Consider the following 20,950-nt stretch of genomic DNA (forward strand, 5'->3'; position numbering starts at 1 on the left):
AGAAGAGGCAGAATCAATGAATGATGAAACTTTATAGTAAATTAAAAACTACTTGGTGAAAACAAAGCTATATCTGTAAGTTGTCAACAACCTGTAGAGCCGCTTCAATCTCAGTCTCGCTTGTACACAGTGCACTGGATACGATTCGCCTCTATCCTGATTGACAGGCTGACATGGTAGCGATTTGTAATTCACAAGGTAGCCAAGCCCTAAAGCACACCCTGCTTTATCCTTTATTTTCCTCTAAATTGGACCATAATTTACTAACTAAACATCATGCTGTATTGGGACTCATGTCAATCAATTACTCAGCGACCTCCACTGGCTCCCCATGACCTCCTGAATCAAATTCAAGTCACTAACGTGTGATTACCGGATCTACACCCATCTATCTAAACTCCAAGATTATATTCCTTCTCGGCCACTGCGCTACCCCATTGATGCCACATGTGCGAATACCTCTTACTAATATATATATTGTCACTTGTAGATTTCTTACTGTATTTATGCTTTTATTGATACTTGCATGTTGTTCCTCAAATGTAAGCTGCTTTGGATAAAAGTGTCTGCCAAATGAGTAAATGTAGATTTATTTATTAAGTGGACGCTTTTATCCAAATCAATTTACAATTGCTATGTATGTCAGAGGTCGCACGCCTCTGGAGTAACAAGGGGTTAAGTGTCTTGCTCAGGGACACATTGGTGATAATGTCCGTAGTGGGAATCAAACCCCGGTCTTTCACACCAAGGGCATGTGTCTCATCCACTGCTCCATCACCAAATGTGAATATATTGAAGAAGACTTAAAAGTAACGTTTGACACCATAAACTCATTAGGAAAGTCTTTACTGAGGTAATAAATTGGGTGAGAAGTAGCCTTATTTTGCCATTGACTGCAATACAATTTGAACTCATTTTGCAACTACAGCAGTTGCCCCCTGCTGGCCGTTAGAAAGAATGCAGGTTTAAGGCACTTCCGCATGGCTCTCTAACTCAAGCGTTTTAAATTGCTGTCACACAGCTCCACTAATGAACAGCGGCCTCTGCCGTTCAGGTACAACTGCGCGACAGTGTGACACTGCTCCTAAAATGCACCGATTTGCAGCAGTTTCAGAGCCTTTCCAGTTTGTCTGATGAAATCCGTTGCTATGCAACACCTGATTCAATGCCAGCTGTTGTTTGGGACTGCTGGATCTGTCGTCATGGTGACATGATAGTGACCGCAGGTACAACAAATGGTGTGTGTGAGGTTGCAGGTAGGTTGAAAAGGCTATGGGACAGTTTTAATTTAGGAAGAAAGAAAGAAAGAACTCAGTGTGTTTGTTTATCAGCCAGCTCACCAAAGTTCCTCAATATTTCATTCTGAGGCTGCAGAGTCAAACTGACCAGATGATGAAACAACACAGAGTCTGTGACTGAGGAGAACTTTCAGAAGAAAGAGCACTTCACTCATTGAAGACAGGTGTTTTTCTTTTACTCTGACCTGAGCTCATGCTGATGATAGGTTAGTATATGGTAATTTAATGAAATGTCACCAAACTCATCAAAGTGTAGAAAATCATCAACTCACTCAAACAGGTGCAACATCCCTGAAAATGAGAGATATGTCAGTCAAGCAGGGTCTGGTCCCACCCACACAGTCCTGAGAAGACCTCTAATCAGGTAAAACAAGTGAAAACACCTGTGGGTGTTCCATAATTTTAAAAAAGCCGGCTACAAGAAATGTGTTCAATAAATACATCTCAACTTTTGAGGTCACGTCATTAAAATTTTATCCTACCTTGCTCTGGCAGAGTATAATCTACACTCAAAAAGAGAGGTGGCAGTGGTGCGAAAGCAGTGGATCGAAAATTACGTTTGCTAGAACTAACTCTTAATTCATTGTCTGGTTAGCAACTGAGACTATTTCTCAAGGAAGTGCCTATGGTTTTGGTCACTTTCTGCACTGACCAGGCGCACCCATGCTCTATGTGTCAGTAAATCATGCCCCATTTACTCGCTTCTGAGTTAGTCTTCTTGGATTGCCAGCAAATTCTACCCTGAAATTGCCCTAAAGTGTTCCCTATCCATCACAATGCTTGCAAAGAGATCTGGAAAAACCACTGAGCAGAAACAGAGACGATCAAGACACTGAGGGATCTACCCTTTGACATTAGCAGCAGTGCATGATGGGAACGTGCAAGGCAACAGTGGGAACTGTCGGGTCTCTTCGCTGACACACATCAACGATCCAATCAAACACTGAGTGTGTTCGTCTGTGTCTGTTTGTGTGAATGTGTGTTTGGTCTTTGATGAATGAGCTGATCGATACGAGCAGAGTCTGCTGACTGAGAGGAAACGTTGGGGATTAAAAGGATGTTTTTCAGGGTTTTCTGGTGAGTCAGCGAACGCAGCAGCCCGTTTTGTGATGCCTTCAAAGGTTCCCCTCAACCAAAATGCCTTTTAATTGCGTTGCTTGTTTGTTCATTGGTTTGATTTCTCAGCTGAACTCATCCCTGTCAGACGCTTCAACGGCCCGACTTCCTGTTTGAATACTGCGTCTTTATTAATGTCGATAAGTCATGTGACTTGAAGTTCCTACAAGTTAATTTTCATTGGCCTAAACAGAAACCAATCGTCACCTAGGGTGCAGAAAATCAGTCAAAGAAATGATGCTTTGTTTAACGGAGCATGGAATTTTTAAGAATGTGTAGCTCATGTAATAAAATCTAATGCACTTTTCTATTTTGGTTTTGTTGAATGCTGAATGCATTTTGTACTTGTGACATTTCTTTGACAGAGAAAACAGCACTCTACCAGCAGGTATAACATTTTATTTTTATCCACGTGTGTGTGTTCTGGCCTTTTCACATCTTGACCATTTTTCTTTTCATAATGCACTGTCTCTTGAGGGTACCTTAGGAGACCTGTCTGGGGCCCAACAACACCTCTTAATGTGTGCTCACACTTGAACACAAAAAGGGCTGCAGGGTTTTTAATTGGCCTCTGCCCAAATTAGACAGATTTATCTTCTCTCTCACATTAGCCGAGATGACCAGCCTGAAAAATCACGTTGCTCAGGCGTTTCTCTGAGGCTCTCTCTCGCCACGCGTTTGGCTCAAAAAATTCGGCTGAAACAGCAACTTTGATGGTTAATTAGCCTCGTTAAGGAAATCTCTGAGGCCAAGTCTGGAAATAAACATTCTTTGTTAGAGAGCGGGTTTGTTTTCCAACACAGAAAGCAGACCTCCGGATGCAAACAAGCTTTGTTTGGAAAGATTCATCAGGAAAGTTATCAAACTGTCTCTAACTTTGTTTTATGGTACAGAAATCATGATCAGATGACAGAGGAAATGACAATGACAGAATCATTGGTCGTGAGTGACAGACTTCTCTGCAGGTAATATGTCCTACAGCAACAACACCAACATTACACTTACTGAATAAGAACATCCAGCGATTCCAAAACAGGCTATTTTGGTTCACTACTAGAAATTCAGCGGTTGGGGGAGGGAGAGTCATTTGGTGATGGGAAGCAACAACATCCAGAACACGAGCGTCATCTGAACGTCATCTAACTTTTTTTCCCCCTAAACATAAAAGGCACCATCCTTTTTCAGTACGTCTGCAACTTTTCCACCCCACTTTTTCTTCTACACCAGCCAGTTCGAACAGATTTACCATTCAAGATACGTCCGGGTTAAAAGTGGGCTAAAATTTGAGTAAAATACAACATTTATTTTGGATGGCTAGGTTACATCCATCTGTTGTTTCAGTGACATTTCAAGTCTTAACTGAACATTGGAGTGCTGTAATGATTTCTATGGTTACTATAGGTCAGCCACAAATCTATAAAACGTTTACGTTTCAACCAGGTTTAACCCTGTTTTACCCCAGACCTCAATATCTGTGGTCCTGCAAAACCAATGCTTACAGACAGACAGACAGACAGATAGTCCTCCGTTAGAGGAAATTTGTTTCCACAGTCAATATGCACATAAGAACAATTAAGGAACAGTGAACAAACACAACAACATAGAAAAAATGGAACACAGTACGGTAACATGATTATAGATGAACTTGAGCACTTAACAGTTTGTTAAGTGCAGTGATGGGAGAGGGCACAAAGCTCTTACTGTAGCGTGATTTCTTACAGATCATAGGTCTGCCTCTGCGTTCGGATGGGAGTAAAATGAAGCATGAGTTCAGGGGGTGGCAGGGTTGTGTGCCGTGGTAAGTGCTCTGCGTGTGATCACAGTGTCATTGAGGGCCGGGAGGTTGGGAATAGGGAGACCAATGGTTTTCATCCCGACAAGATTTCCTGTAATTTACCGTGGATACTCATGGATTCCAGAGGAGAATTCCGGATCATTTTTGGCGACCTTTCAACTAACGCCGCCCTCAAGACAAATTTTTCATCTGTACATAAGAAATATGAAAATCTAATGTGGAGATATCCATTAAATCTACTGAACACATTCATCCTTTGGATTTAAGAGATCAAAAGGCCTTCCTGCTGCACTTAGGAGATTTTAATTTTAGGTTTACTACTGTGTCATGTTTAAATTGCTGCCCCTCTCGACACAACACCACGCTTGAATTTCAGTCTGCATTCACGTTTTGTTGAGAGCAGCTGATATTGCCTTAGCGACAGCAGCAAGCTAGCGCTTTCAGGCAGCTCTGCTGTACTCAGAAATGCAGAAATGACGTTGTCAGCAGGCAACATCACGTGGTGACGGCGCAGTGGATAAGACAGATGCATTTGGTGTGAGAGACCCGGGTTCAATTCCCTGCTGTGACCATCCACCATTGTGTCCCTGAGCAAGACACTTAACCCCTAGTTGCTCCAGAGGTGTGTGACCTCTGACATGTATAGCAATTATAAGTCTATAAGCTAAATTAATAAATGTAATGTCTCCGAAAACAGCCAAATGACACGAGTTGATTTTCTTTCAACTGGCGGAAAGTTTGTTTCAAAACTCTAAGAGTGAAGAATGAGATCGACAAATACAAGCTGGACTCACAAACGTCTCTTTGAAAGTTTCAAATGTCACGAAGATATTCACAAATGTGGTTAATTTATCCGTAAATTATTTACTAATATGGAATTTGTTTGTGTATTTGCAGATCTGTTTTATATTAGCAAAATATTTTGTGGGTTTACAAATCTTAATTTTGTAATTGTGTAAAGTGTTTTATTTTTACACATTACACATTTACACACCAATCGCTCATCTGTTCACACAAATAATACTGAAACAAAATTAACTCCATATCCAATTGGCGATGACAGTGCCAAACGGAAACTCAAAAATTGAGGTTTTAGCATGTCTACAACCCCACCCCACAACATCACTGTAACTTTCATCTTCTTATCTATTTTACCTTGAATGAAACACAACCTGTAAGTAGTTGCAATGTAACCAAACTCCCAGAACTAACTTTCACAAAGATTGCCTAGGTAAATTTTGTGGTTTCTATCAGGTCATGAAGGATTTTACAGTATTTGTGTGCATCTTCTGTCGGCAAGTTGAGATGGCAGACATTGGAGTGCCACAGGCATCACTATGAGCGTGCACATCTTGTCAACAATTATTCATGTTTACCAAGTTCCTGACATAGATTTCTGCCTCATACAGGCCACCATACCTCAAGGCGGTCAACGTGCAGCACGATGAATCGGGTGGCGTTGATGCACTCCAGCTCGATGCTGACCTCTCCAGAGAAGGTGAAGTTGTCCATGTAGACTGCGAGCCGCAGGTCGTAGTGCCGCGGCCTCACCGAACCCGGCAACCGCGAGTTCCTCCATGGCTGGACCGCCTCCTCATCTCCCCTCTCCCCCGCCCTCTCTCCTCTGCTTCCATTCAACTTTGATGACCCTCCGCTGCCTCGAGAACCGGACTCCCCCGTCGCTCCGTCACGATCTCGTCCGCCACACTCCTCGAAGCGGATGCTGAGCGCCACAGCCACCGCCGTGACTATGATGAGGGTGAGGATGGACAGCGCAAAGCCCAGCACCAGTCGTTTGTGTACCGTGATGTGGCGCTCTGTGGTTCGAGGCCGGACCACCACTGACTCTGCCCACTGGTCCGAGAGGGCTCGGCCATTCCGCATGGCGCCCGGGCTGCTGTCGTTAAGTCCCATTTAGCTAAAAGTGTCACTCTGATGGCAAAGAAATGTCCTCAAGGTTTAGGGTCAAAAATGGGTTCTGACTGAGAAAAATATTCATTTATGCTCAGGGCAGATTCCAGCTTGTTTACAGATGATTTAATGTGGAAAATGCCCGTCCGTGTGTTTTGATCTTCCCAAAGATTCCAGTATCAGGCTGTCACTCCTCCAGTTCTAAAACTCCAGCAGTTATATTTCTGAAAACCTGAACTCTGACCTCGCTGCTGCTGGACCGGTATGAACGTCCTTCAGCTCTGACTGGAGCTGGAAAATCAACACCGCGGCACGTCTTACATTTCAGGCAACAGAACTGACACACCAGAAAGGATTAGATGGTCGTGTGCGTTTTGGTTTTGCGGTGTGGAAAAAAAATCAATGCTGCATGGCTACATTTCAAGTTCTAGGAGGCTGAGGGGGAGGAGGAGGAGGAGGAGGAGGAGGAATGCTGTTGAGGATGTGGCTATACAGTGAGCGTACCATCCATAGACTTTCACTGGAAATCAGCTGTAAATTAAACTCTAAACCACCACAGATTAATGTGTTAGGCTGAAAAAAAAGCCTTGTTAAGACCCTGTGTGTTGGGAAATCACAATTTAGCTGGATTTGCTCACAGAGTGTGCATTAAAATCACTTCAAGCCTCATCTTGAACTTCAGAAACGGTCACTTGATCTACACGAGTCCAAGTGAAGATTCTAAAGCACAGCTAATACTACCACAGGAGATTTAAAGCGGGGGGTTATTGTCCCCAGGTTGTTATAAAGTTAATTTCTTTTGAGTTAAAGCTCTTCCAGACTTGCAATGATGCATAAATAAACCCCTATCGGACAATTATGGTATTATTATTATGACACAGTGGGAGATGAAAAACCTTACAGAACATTAAGGTCAGTATTAGAAGCCACAGATGCACTGGTATAAGATTATTATGATTACATTTCAGTTTTACATTTGACTCTTTGTTTTTAACCTCAAAACCAGGTCAACAAATAATCAGCCAATATTTTACATTATATTTTATAACAATAAACATTCAATATTATGTATCTGTTTTGGCACAGTTTGTTGGAGTTAAGCTATGTCAAAAAAGTCACCGCATTTTCTACATTTTGTCCCACAGATTTTCGCTAAAACAAAGACATGTATTGTCTTGTAATGATGAATTTTCTAAATGGCCCTGTAAAAATATTACAGGGATGATAAATTTGATTTAGATTCGAAGATTAAGTATCCCATCTCTGTATGCCTCTCTGTTTGGCAGATTTAAAGTTAAATGAGATTTCACTGCCGTTTTAAAAGCTTGTAGTTCATCACCAAAAAGGTGGTGTTTAATAAAGGTAATAACTCTCTCACTGCAGTCTGTCTATATGTCTCTCTCCCTTTTTCTCTCTTGAGGGGGTTAAGTGGATAATTTACAGCCAGCATGTGGAGTTATTTCACCGTGGAGGAGGTAATTCACTCGGGTCCTCCACGGGGTCTAAACGATCCCCGCGTTACAGCTCACGAGGCTGATGTATGAAAAAAAAAATAATAATACTGCAAATGATTGATACCCCGGATTAAGGATTCCAATCTGAGGAAGAGCAGGCGTGTTTTTTTTTTTTTTTATCCGTTCACAATCAATCCTGTCCCCTAATGAGGTCACTCTGCTAGTAATGACGACAGTTGTCCGATCATCAACAGTCCGTGAGAATTTAGCCTGATCCGGATCAACTCCTCCGGTCCTCCGGTAACTTCTCTTCTCTCGCCCCCGTTGGGAATCGAAGAGCGCCGGGTTCCGTTTCTACCGGCGGTCGGTTCCTCGGGTTCTGAGGAACCTCCCCGGTGGTGGCCCGTTATTGGGCAGACTTACTTCGGTGCTGAGAAGAAGCGCGCTTTTCCCGTTATTTTCCTCTGTGAACTCGGCGATGAGCGCCTGCTTTTCACCTGCGTTTATTCTTGTTCTTTATTATATGCTGAGGTTACAGTCGGTTAGTACACCGTCAAGTCCACCCGGGACTGTCCGGGGATCCGTTACACTAACGTCAGAAATCGGTTAAAACACCTCAGACGTCAGTTTAAACACAGAGAAATCCGTTGTGGAAATGACCGGAGTTGGCGCCTGACCGTCAGAAATCCGTCATGGATCCGTTTAACCACTGTTACAACTAAATGTCAGAGATCAGTTCAAGTGACTGATTTCAAAACCGGGAACCCGTTAAAATACAAACTGTGGATCCCTTTTTAACGTCAGAGATTCGTTAAAACACACCGGGGATCAGTTTCAGTACCGGGGACCTTTTGGAAACCGATCCTTGAAAGCGCCGAGAGTGATCCGTTAAATACACAATAAATCCCCTCAGAAGCACCGGATCCGTTCCCATGGAGTCCAAAGTAGAAATCAGCCGTGTCAGGCGGATTATCCCGGGTTAAAGCCGGGCACGAGCCCCTCCGGTGCTCCGTTTTTAAACCCTATGATCCTCCTTAACTTTTTAGCCCAGTGAGAGCGGCTGCTCCTCTCTCCCTCCGCTCCCGGCGATGATGTTGGTGGTGATGATGACGGTGATGCACGGTGATGATGAAGCTCTCCTGCTACCATCCCTCCATCCACCGAGGAGGAGGAGGAGGAGGATGATGATGATGGTGGTGCTGAGGAAGAGTCCCGTGCAGCCCGTTCTGTATGTGAGCCCGCGCGTCCGGTGTGCGCTCTTGTTTGAGCACAAACTGCTGCTGCGGCTCCGACCAAGTGGCACGCGCTGGCTGGGAGAGAGGGGGAGTGGGGGGGTGAAAGCTACACCCACCCAACTCTATTCTTTTCCATTCTCTCTGGATATATTCCAACCCAGACAAAAGGAAATTGATGATGAAAGACAACTGAGGCACTGAATCTCTATCACACACACACAAACGGACACATGCTGATTTGTCTCCTGCAGAGGTGGAAAGTAATGAATAGGGGAGACCAGGGCTGGTTGATGCCTTTCTCCAATTTAGTTTTTTATCACAGTCCCTCATTTGCGCTGAGCTCCTGCATTTCAGGTGTTGTGCCCATAACAAGGCCGCATGTACATGTATGCTCTTTTCAACTTGTGTAGCCCTCTAGCAGCTGTAGAAATCATCAATCTCATCCATTGAGAGCAAAGAAGGAAGTCCACGTAGGGAAGGATCAATAAATTGTTGTTCTTTGCCACAGTTTGTTTTTCCTAACGCCAGTCAGTGTTGGTTTCTTTAGACCACAATCCTTAACAACGTGGTTTTTATTGGTCCTCTAATTTTAACTCAAACCACAGTGTTTCTTTAACCTTAACCAAGTCGTGTTTTGTGCGTGAGCCTAACCAAACCGTAGCTATTGCGGTGTAAGATCATAAAATGTTGTCCTGCTGAAAGGGGCAACCTAAAGAACAAAACAGATCATTTCCCATACTGGTCCAGCGACAAGCTACCGGGCAACTGGACTTTAACTATGTAACGTAAGTCACATAATACACAAGATTAACGTTGTGAAACACTCACATTTGGTTAAGTTCAGGCAAACATCGTGGTTTGGATTAAAGTAAAGTAAAGTAAGTAAATTAATTAAGTAAATTACATAAGTCACGTAATGGAAGTCACTAACGTTATTTAAGTTTGTACTCAACATGGGTTACAATAATGTGGTTGTACAAATGACTTAAATGGTTATTTTTCTGGTGAGTGTCAGGCATCGACACGTCAATCTGAAGGGCACGCCCTTCAACAAACAGTGTGTTTTGTCATTTCTTTTTGTTCAATTTTGTTGAAATTTCTGCCTAGGGGAATCGCAAAAAAGAGCCGGCGCACACACCTGTCATGGTACGAACCTCTGTGAGTTGGGTTTCAAACAAACATTAAAATGATAGCTGGATATAAAAGTATAATAAAACATTGAAAATCCTCCATGCGTGTTTGCAGCTGGAGATGCACGTTTCAGCCTTACTTTGGACAGGAAGATGATGAAATGTACATCATGTAAACCCTTGTAGCGAGTGCTATGTTCATGGGATATCAGAGTTGCCGCAATTGCGAGTTTCTGATTTGTACATAGCGTCCAAGTTGTAATTACAAACCGGATTTTGTGTTTCTAACCCGACTTGGCACTTAATATGGAAGTGCTTAAACCAAACAAATGTGGAAGTGGCCTCAAGTCAGCAAAAGGCGGCCGTTTCTATGTATTTGTGTGTTTAAAATTCTAAGCGCACAGTATTTTAATCCTCAAACACCCAAGTCTGTAATCATACAACCATCATATTACGTTGTCACTTGAGAATCTTTCACATTTCTACCGTCCTTACTAGGGATGGGGATTGAGACCCGGTTCCAAAATTTCTTAAAACCCAAAAATCAATAAGGTCCAAGCTTATCGATACTGCTAACGAGACTAGCAGGTCCTATAATGTAACATTGTGTCTCAAGCGTCAAATCTGGTTTAACGTGAATCAAAAAAGGATAAAAAAGCTAATGTTTTTTTAATGATAGCACCGAAACGCAGTATTCAACGGCCTGGGACTGTTTATCATGAGGCTGCAGCCTCTGCTGCTCTCTGTCTGGACTGATACAGACTAATGTCCGAGTCTAATCCTATAATTAATTTAAAAACAACCAGGCAGTTACGATGCACCTTTCAATATTTGTTTATTTATCGCAAGTGATATGTCATCTCAACATATAACAATGTTATCGCACTATTAAATATTTTGCTCATAGTGTGCAGGACTAAGCTACCTCATGCCTGTTTGGTCTGGGTTTACCAAATAACCGCCCCCAAATAATAGTAAAGTATCGATAGTGGTATCGATAAAGAATCGGATCATTAAGCAGTCTCAATAAGGGTATCAATATCAATATCCCAATCCCCATCCCTAGTCCTTACCATATGACATAAATTAGTGGGTGTGGAAAGTACAAGTTGTGCTTAAAATTCATCATATTTTGGATTGTATAAGCATGTGTGTCCACCGTCTATATCTATGACCGTGATGGAGAATATGTGGCCCATAGAGCAAATGTCGTCCACGTCTGTGTGCTGCCAACAATGTATGAATGTATGTGCACTGTCACGCTATAACTGACACCGAAAGACCAATATACTGCGCCGAATCTACGCCATAGGTACGCCATATATACGCCGTAACCTACGTGTAGCTGCGTAACCTACGCCGTAGCCTGACACACACCTCCTCAAAAATGTAACTTCTGTTGTTTTTCCATTACCAGTACCAGCTCAACTCGCCCAGCCTTGACTCTACTCGACTCGGTTTGGCCGTGCTCAGTACATCCGGTGTAGGTACCAGATATGCTTGGCCTGGAAGATCTGCTCGGAGTCCTGCATTTACACATGGCAGAAAGTACACGGATGCTGTGTGTTTGTGCCACACACTACCAAATTTTGATTGTCTGATTGTTTGCGTAGAAAAATGAAATCTACATCTAATAAATTGTAAATGTCAAACTTTGACCGTACTCAATTTTTTTCCATCACCCGTTAGCTCAGAATCCTTCTGCCAACCAACCAATGAAACGTGTTTTCTGCTTGTGATATTGAACTGTGTTGAGTCGTGTATTGAAGGCCAGGGCTTCCCCTGCCGTTGCACCAAGGTGACACTGACAGACGTCCTGCTCGTCAACATTCACCCCGCCAGCTGTTTGATTGGCTATTGACACGGCCTGCCAAACGTTTGATTGGCTATCACACGAGCCATTAATTTTGCAGCTATTGGTGTTTTCTTGCCCTTCTGTCTCAGTGTGTGTGTTTATACATGTGTGTCTGAAACTATCTGTTATCTGACACACACGGTAAAAGTGTTCTGTCAGGTTTATGCCTTGTTCAGTGAAGCTAATGGCTAGTTTTTGTCTCTCTCTGTCAGATGCTTCGGTGGTCAATGCTTTTGTCTAGCTAGAGGCAGAGGCTAACGGATGGCAATGCGAGTCTGTCCAATACTGTGCTGGTCCAGCAAACGACACTACATATGTGCAAATATTTTCCCATACCCCTTACCCCAAAAGGCACTTTGGCGTACACAGTGGCATAGATACGCACAACAACTCCACGCAATTGCAAACCTGCAGCCTATGATCAGCCAACCCGGTCTCACTCCCCGACTCGTCACATATGAACGCACGGTCTAGACCCATCGCACTGGGGATCCCTGTAGCGTCAACAAAGTGGAGGAAGCCCTGTAGTGCCAGTTTTTGATGGTAAAGGTAGGTATTTGACATTTAACAGAAAAGACTGAGTAAGGAGGTGGTTGGGGTGGATGGAGGGCCAGAACCCAGACTATGAACCAGGAGACTGTTGTTCCTGTCTTGTGTGAAAGAAAAAGTCAACATTAAATATTTTTGTTTAAGTTACGTAAATTACTTAAGTTACGCAAGTGACGTTAGTTAACTTGCGTAGTTATTTTAACCCACACCATGATCTTTTCCTAACCCTAGCCAAGTACTTTTGTGCCTAAACCTAACTAAATTGACAACTTTAATAATATGCCGTTTCAAAAGTGCAATGTTTTGCAACGCTAGCGTTTTATTTTGAAAGTCTAACTAGACGTTGCATATTTATTGTTGCTAAGCGTTGCAAACTTGACCGCAGAGACCTAAACATTACAACACTAAAGGGGTACCCAGGGCGTTAAAAAAAAGCGACGCCAAAGAGCCTTGACCAAACATCAATAAGTGATGAGTCGGGAGTGAGAATGTGTTGGATCAGCACCACGGACAGCGGCCCCAGTGCCAAAGGCAAATCTTACACCCTGCCCTCAACTCAAAGCTGCTTTTTCCAACTATTACACAACCAAAATAGCTTTAGCCAGCTTACAGTAACAAATCAACACAAAGTAGGCGACAGAGTATGTCAATGACCACAGAACAAATAGCAAGCAAGAAAAGCACAGCAACTCAAAATGCCGACGCAATGTGAATGAATGGATGGCTGATCATGATCCTCGTGGCTATTGTCGCTGTCCCTTGTGGGCCCTTGTAATCAGCTGGGCCCCAGATGTCAATACTTACGCCACTGGCCTCCACTCTTCTGGCTTTAGGTTTTTCTCTAGATTTTGGAACCTGGCTGCAAGGATATGCCCCAATCAGCTACAAGTAGTGACATAAGTTAAGTTGTGCCTCTATTAATTTTTACTTTTTGCAAATAAAGCTATATTCATCTGGAGGAGTAGGAATTTGTGTGAAAACTAACAAAGAAAAAGTGACATATTTATTAGTCAGGTCATGTAGCCTTTAGGAGAAGATTAAAATTGTAGTTTCTGTGACCCTTTTCTGTATGTCCTTTGCCTCCAAGATTCTGGTTATAAATCTGGGGTGGAGAACCACATTTTAAACATTCGAGGCTTAACCAAAAACATGGGGGCTGCCTTTCATTCACAGCAGCATTATGCACTTAACCATAATACAACAAATGTTGGGGATGACTCATTTTCACTCCTGCCACCTAAGCTAACATTGTCTGATGTTACTATTTAAGTTACATGACATGTCTAGTGTAGGCCTGTCAACAGCATTACTAAGCTTGAAACCTATTTTTGTTATGCTGTGCTGTACTAGAGTTCACAGTATGAATGTTTAGCTGTCAAATCTGCTACGTCTGAATCCATGCCATAAGAATCTGCTTTAACCAGTCCACGATCCCCAACAGTGCTAAGTAAACACGCTCTTTAATACTCTGAATTGAATATTAGACGAGGAACATCTACTCAGCAAACACAGTGACATCTGGTGGCTTGTAAAACTTCTAACAGGCCTTCAAGCAGGCCAAAGCACCACCACCTGGTATTAATGCTTGCATGTTATTATAAAACATACTTTAGATCAGCAGTGCTGCATAAAATATAGAAGTTACTGTGCGAAATGCCTCGACAAAATATTTTTGCTGATCATGAATGTACCTTTTAGTCCGCTTTTAAACTTAATGGTTGATATTTACGGTATGTGACATTTCATAAGTCAAAATGTGATTAGAGAGTGATTAAATTCATACAATTAGCCTTTTACTGTCAGTACATTATTACTTGGTATCAAGAGGAAACGTCCTCACACTTATTATTATGTCTTCCTAATGTACGTCACCATATTTCATATTCTCCTCTCTTCTTCTCCCACTTATGTGCCCATCACAATCACGATTTTGCCTGTTTACTGTCTCAACAACTGCTGGCCAGGATTGGGTTGCACCAGCTATTTAGAAATCCATCACTAAGTTAGTGCTGTCTATTCAAAGTTTTTAGTAACAACTACCTAGTTTCAAATAATTTCCTAAATTGGGTTGCACCAATAAAAGAAACATCAAATCCAATCAAAAGCAACATCATCAGCTACAGAAAGTAGTAAACAGATATGTTAAAATGAACAATAAACCCTATATGTAAATGTAGGTATTTGTCTTATTTAGATCTGCATATATGGAGAAATGGTTGTGTTTCAGCGTTAGTGGTATTCATTCAGTTTAGAACAAGTGGTGGGAATTAACCTGTTGGTTCATTATTGTCATTGTGTTTTGTAATTTTAGGTGTTTTAGTAAAATGTTGGTGAAAATATTCCCAGTTAACGTAATTATTAATAACGATTTTAACAAGAGTCAGAACTAAAGTGTCAGCCATATTCCATAAACGGATCATATAGTAGCAAGATTGCGTTGTCAGTTTACAGTTAGGCAGTTAAATTGTAAAAGGGGAGCATTTACATAGCACATTTACCTAAAAGAAAAACACACCAATTGCAATGTGCTGGCCAAACAATTTGTGGTTCAGTGTGGACACTTCAGCATGCAGACAGGAGGATCGAACCACCAACCCCGACTGGCATCTAACCTCTACGTAAGAACTAGCTTGTGTGGCGTAATGTTTTCTGATATAGTGATGCATGAATCGCCACTTAAGAGGCTAACTTTAAACCTCTAAGAGCTGGTGCAGCCGGCGTCTTATTTCCAGGACATTAAAAGACATAGACAAGACATTAGTCACCTTGGACATTTGAGAATTGTTAAAGACAAAACAGTTAATTGATTAATTGAGAAAGAACACTTTTTTTTTTTAACTTTATTCCATCTCCAAAGCCTAAATCAATCTATCGCTAGATGTTGCCATATTGTTGACAGAAAGTTGTGGGACATATCTAACCAAGGGAAGGGCGGGGCTTTGGATAAAGAGCAACCTGCAATGCTTTTATTAGCCAACGTCGACACGCACAGTCTCTCTGACATCGCATGGCCAATTAGAGTCCTATTTCAGCCAACTGGATCAAGGTGGAAGACGGCAGGAAGAGAGAGAGAGAGAGAGAGAGAGAGATCTAAGTGGGCAGCACACTCTTCTGCCTCCGGGTAGATTGATGTCAAGTGCAGAGAACACACACGGTGGGCAGAAAATGTAATGAATGTGTATTACTTGTGAGGAGGAAAGACCGTGTGTGTGTGTGTGGGTGTGTGTGGTCTCTGTACTTGACACCAATCTAGCAGCAGCAGCAGAAGAAGAGGAGAAATAAAAAGAAGAGTGTGTCAGAGGGACAGCAGATTTAAAGCTGAACACACAGAAATCCAAACTAGGAGGCTGACATTTTTCGGGAATCCTGTGTGGGATTCCCGCAGGATGGCAGTCAATTTCACTATTCATCACATGACTGGCAAATATATATAATTTATCAAAAAATATGCACTTCTAATTTAAATAAACAGTATTATCTTTATTTTGAACATAATGCTAGTCGTTCTGTTGTCTTTTTATCCTCTCCCGTCTGCTCTGGTGGCAGCCACCTGACCAGTGAATGGCGTGTGTGGACTGTAGATTGATGATGCATGGCGCAGTAACTAGCAGTAACACCTGATTACATGCACACATCGTTTCCTCTGAATCCCTCCTGCATGTGAAGGTTATTTCAATCCAGCGGTGAACTGTCCCGCTAACAATGTAAACTACTACACAAAGAGGAATGTAACTACATTGGGAATGGCTACTGAGACAAACAAAGGTCTCAAAGACAAGTACAAGTGAAGTTTCAAGTAATTTGATGTCAAAGACAAATCTCAAGTTTTGTATTGGCAGATGTATGAACCAACTTTTCCAAAGTGTGAAGTCACCCTGACAGATTCTACACCGCTGGCCCCCCTTGGATGAAGCCCTCGGTTTGTCACTACAGCAGCCAGCAGGTCAAACAGAAATCCCGACAGTTCTGTGATGAAGAGACGGGGGAACCTCCTCGCCGTTTAAGGCAGCCTCGGCCGGTGGCGGGTCGTCCCCCTCGTCTGGATTGATGACGTCTGGTTGATGTCACTCAGCACTTGAGCAGAACAAGACAACAGAGGCTTGTTCCTGCAGACTTAGGGTGAATGGCAGGTATCGATTCTGAGGAAAGAAACGGCAGCTTAAAGATTTAAACTTTGTTTGGTCTTTTGTTTTTGTTTGTTGCTTTCTTATTTGACTATTTTTGTCTCCTTTTTAGCTTTTATCCTGTTTTGTTTATTCATTTTCTTGTTTTTCTGCCAGTCTGCGTCATGAGCTAAAGGCAGCAAACCAAGATGACACCAGAAACCAGAAAAGACAACATGATAGCACGGCACACCGTTTAGACTGGCACTGACACGCTGTTCAGTGCCTGTAGAAGCAACACAAAGGAGGTTAACCCTATCTGCACAGCTGTAGGGTTAACCGGTCGACATGCCTATATAATTAATGATGGTTAAGTTTAGCAGTAAAGTACACCGGGGGGATGTCAATGCTAGCATCGTAGCTAACGCTATGTAGCTACCATTAGCAACGATGTGGCATGGTAACCTCAGAACGTAAATAAAAGACAAAAACTAATGTTGTGTAATTATGGTTTCACTCGGGAACCGAACGCTGGTCTTCTGGGTGAGGACCAACTTATAGGCTAATATCCACACACACGACCACCCCTCCACCACCATAGTGTCGGACTTTCATGGCTATTTATATCCCACACACGCTGATTTTACCTGTGACAGTAGCCATTTTACGCCTACTGTCACAGGAAATAACATGCGAAAAGCGTGGAATACCACGCCAAAGGACTTAAGAAATCGCTGTGTTATTCATTTGGCTTTTGATGATACCAGGCGGGAAAAGAGACAGAGTGCTGCAAAGTGTGTGTTTGTGTGTGAAAGCTCACATTTACACAAATATAAAACAGATTGCCTCTCTGCTCTCTTTGATAGGTGTATCTGTCTGTCCTGTCGTTTATTTCCTTTCCATTTATCTCACTAGCAGCGTGTGAGAGTGTGTGTGTGTGTGTGTGTGTGAATGTATACTAAACATGCATTAAGTGTGCATGTGTGTTTGTCATACTGTTTTCACAAGCAGCCATCTACATCCATTTATTTTTCTAATTTGTCAGGTGTGTATGTCATATTCTCCCACCACACTGGAGTTGTCAAACTGGTTTACAACAGTAAGAGTGTGTGTGTTGCTCTGTGTGATGCTGATTAAAAGTGAGAGGTTTTTGATTGCCTCGACCCTCCATGGAATTATTAGCATGGCACGCGCACACACACCCACAAACACACACACAGGAGTAATTGAGCATTTCTCTTCTACATGTAACAGGATCCAATCCAGGAGCTCAATGCTGCACTAATAAACTAACTATTCACTGTTTACTCTCCGTATTTAAATTTATGCAGATGAGGCGAAGTAAACGATGAATGAGCTTGTTTGTGTTTGGATGCCGGTGGCGAACTCTCTATCGTCTCCCAGTAAAATGTGTTTTAAACTGGGACTTTTAAAGGGGTTCTTTAAACCATCAGCTATTATGGAGAAAATATTAGATAAGTATGAGACTGACGGGCTTATATTTGCACCATTTCCAGCCACAAAAGATTTATTGGACAGCTTCAAATGACGAGTAAAGTGAGAATTTATCACAGAATAGGAGGACCTCATCCATGAAAAGTGCCATAAAGTGAATTGGCCGCACCCTCCTCTGACTAGACCTGTCGGCTGTTTCCACATCAGTTCTGTGATCTGATGGCAGAACATTTACACACAGACACAAAAAAAGCGGAGCTTTTATCAAGCAGATGTCTGACAGATCATATTTCACCTCTCAGACTTTTGGAGGGTTTGTTTGGGCAGAAAAAGAGAGCTACTCCACTTCCCAAACTGAAAATAACAACCACCATACCTACATTTATTTGTAAGTGGTGGCATTCAATAAATAAGCAAAAATCAAAGTTGCAATGCAGTTTGCCGTTCTGGTAAGGGCTCATTTCGATTCTCGGTTCTGCTAGTTGAAGAACCTGAAAATGATCATCTCTAACATATAAAAGAAAAACAACAAATTACAACTAGGGATAAAACTAAACTTAATAAGAGTTTAATAATCTAGAACAGGAAATTGTTTCACTAGGACAGTATGTGTGGTTTTATTCAAAGTGGCTGAAAAGTAGCTGGTTTTCAAGGGCTTTAAAACAACATGTCAGGACTGCTGAGTGCAGAGGCAGGAGAACTAACGAGGTTGCACCCAGATGCAGATACTGACAAGCAGGGTACAGTTCTAGTGATTTATTAGCAATACTTAAAGAAACTTACATGGGTTCAAAGCAAAGTCCAAAATGAAGCTAGTAATCCATCCAAGAAACATAAATCCAAACACGGTAGATGAGCAACAGAATAATCCAGGGAGGGAGTGCACAGGTGAAAGACATGAGGACTAATCAGGCACAATAGGAACAAACACCAGACACTGACAATGACAAAATAAAAGTTTTACGGATTTACCAAAGTAAAACAGAAAATACCAAACAAATGAATTACCAACCAAACTTAAGTAACCAAGGACAAGGGATGAGAGAAACACACAAAAATTGGCATGAACAAGAATCAAACAGGTAAATATTACAACCCAAACCATAACCTAAAACCTCTGACTACATCAAAACATATCAGTGTAGGGCTGAATGATTTGGAGAAAAAATCTACTTGTAATTTTTCTGCCAGATATTGAGATTACGATTCAATTTGCGTTTTTTTAAGTTTAGCTTAAGTTCAATTTTCACTGCCAGTCTATTTTTAATGGAAGCCTCGTCAAGCAGCAGAGAGCAGAAGAACCAGGCAGGAAGTTGGACACAGAACAGCATAGAGAATCCAGTCAAATTAAAACACCACGTGCAGACTCCCGGTCGTCTATCAACAATAAACATAGACAAAAAAAAAAACAATTTAACTATGAAGGGCAAGGAAAATCTGAACAAACGCACATATTTTGAAATGCTCCATGTGGAAATGTAGTCTGCAGAAAGCGGAGTGGAACGGGCTCTCAGAGAGCTGTTATCCGTAGTTGAAGCACACAAAATGACAAATTAACAACACGTTAACAATGTAGGGCAGCTAAACGCTCTGCTGCTGAAACACTTCAGTGTGAGCTGACGGCGGAAAAAAACGCAGTACATCCGCTGCCTGTGTCGGTTCGGCTGGCGCCATTATCCCACGTTTTCCTTCAGTTTTGTTTGTTGTTGTAAAATGTACACGCCCTGTGCCAGCTCTGTTTGGTAGGACCATAACAGGAGACACATGGTGCTTGTGATTGGCAAGCAGGTCTGTCACACAAGGAAGACTTTGTAGCTGCGTGACTGTTTAAAACGGGTCAGATGCGCCGTATAATTAAACTACATTTTAATCGATGTCTTCACAATTAGCTAATTGTGTTATTTTATATCGCAATTTTGATTTGAAAACAATTAATCGTTCAGCCCTCAGTAGTAGAAGCTGTTATAATGTCATGTAATGCCTCTTTAGCTTTCCCATGTGCTTCCTTTTAGTCATTTCACCAATTGAACATGTGTGCAGTAGTGGCAGGTGGACAATAATTTTGTAGTTTTAGAAACAGTTAGAATTAGACCTAATCATCTAGCAGTTTCCCCCTGCTTGCAGTCAAGGAGCGCTCTTCACGCAAAACACTGTTTATGGAAATGATGTCCAAATTTAGTATAAGTTTAACCTATTCATGTGACACACCTACGTAAAGCTAGGATGCTCAACTAAAAGCTCATGCTGACCAATTTTTAAATAAACCAGACACACATCAAACAGCAAGAAACTAAATGAGCTTGTAGCAAAACACATTAATATTCTGAACATGGTGCATGCCTGCAGTCACAGACCTCCAGACATCTTTCATCTCATCCTACAAACAATCAAAAACTCAAATTAAAACCGAGAGTCTGCAGATTTCAGCTCTGTAACTCGTATCGCTGTATGACTCAAACTCAAGGAATAACCTGTCGGAGAATGATAACAACAAACGTACATTTACACAATTTCTTACCTTTTGCTGTTTTGTTGGTTTAGTCCCAGATAATCTTGAAATCTTTAAACTCTGTGTTGCTTGAAGTTCTTCAGTCATAGGAATATTGTTCACTATTCATTGTATTAATATTTAAATGTTTTTGGGAGATTTGTGTTATTTGTAAAATGGTTGTATGTAAATAAAAAGTGTTTTGAAGAAAAACACCCAATAAGCAATCAATATGTAAATACATGGCCGAAACATGTAGACCACCAGGTTAAATCTGTGCTAATTGAATCGTTAATGTTGTATTTTAGTTTCTTTTCATTAAATTTACAGTTCATGTTGTAGTCCAGGTGTAAGAGCAGACATTCAGTTGCATTGTTATCAGCAGGATCTTGGTTATGATGGTGATATTGTCTTTGATTTTATACTAGGCGAGGATGAAAATCAAATCTTTTTTTTCTATTTACTCTGGAATTGGAACATAAATTGGTTTACTTACAATGGATTCATATTCCTTTTCTTCTGACCTCTCAAAGGAGAGGAGTTCCTGATTCATTTTGGGCA

The 20,950-nt window shown here is 41.8% G+C and overlaps 1 protein-coding gene across 3 annotated transcripts in view; it reads right to left on the reverse strand.

Annotated features, from left to right (window-relative positions):
• trhde.2 (thyrotropin releasing hormone degrading enzyme, tandem duplicate 2) overlaps positions 1 to 18,803 on the reverse strand; it is a 252,123-nt gene extending 233,320 nt beyond the window's left edge. The window contains exons 1-2 of one of the 3 annotated variants that reach the window (XM_046040346.1): positions 18,685 to 18,803; positions 16,197 to 16,482 (exon numbers count right to left, since the gene is read on the reverse strand). Coding sequence is in view for 1 of the 3 variants with exons in the window: in XM_046040347.1 (XP_045896303.1) it covers positions 5,629 to 6,123 (495 nt within the window). In the remaining 2 variants the exon portion in view is untranslated. Of the gene's footprint in view, positions 1 to 1,570; positions 1,682 to 1,780; positions 1,830 to 5,628; positions 7,061 to 16,196; positions 16,483 to 18,684 lie in introns of those variants that run through there. The other 2 variants (XM_046040345.1, XM_046040347.1) reach the window with 2 other exon arrangements.
• Between the last annotated feature and the right edge of the window lie 2,147 nt (positions 18,804 to 20,950).

The sequence above is a fragment of the Micropterus dolomieu genome, linkage group LG23 (genome assembly GCF_021292245.1).
Source record: "Micropterus dolomieu isolate WLL.071019.BEF.003 ecotype Adirondacks linkage group LG23, ASM2129224v1, whole genome shotgun sequence".
Classification (NCBI taxonomy): Eukaryota; Metazoa; Chordata; class Actinopteri; order Centrarchiformes; family Centrarchidae; genus Micropterus; species Micropterus dolomieu.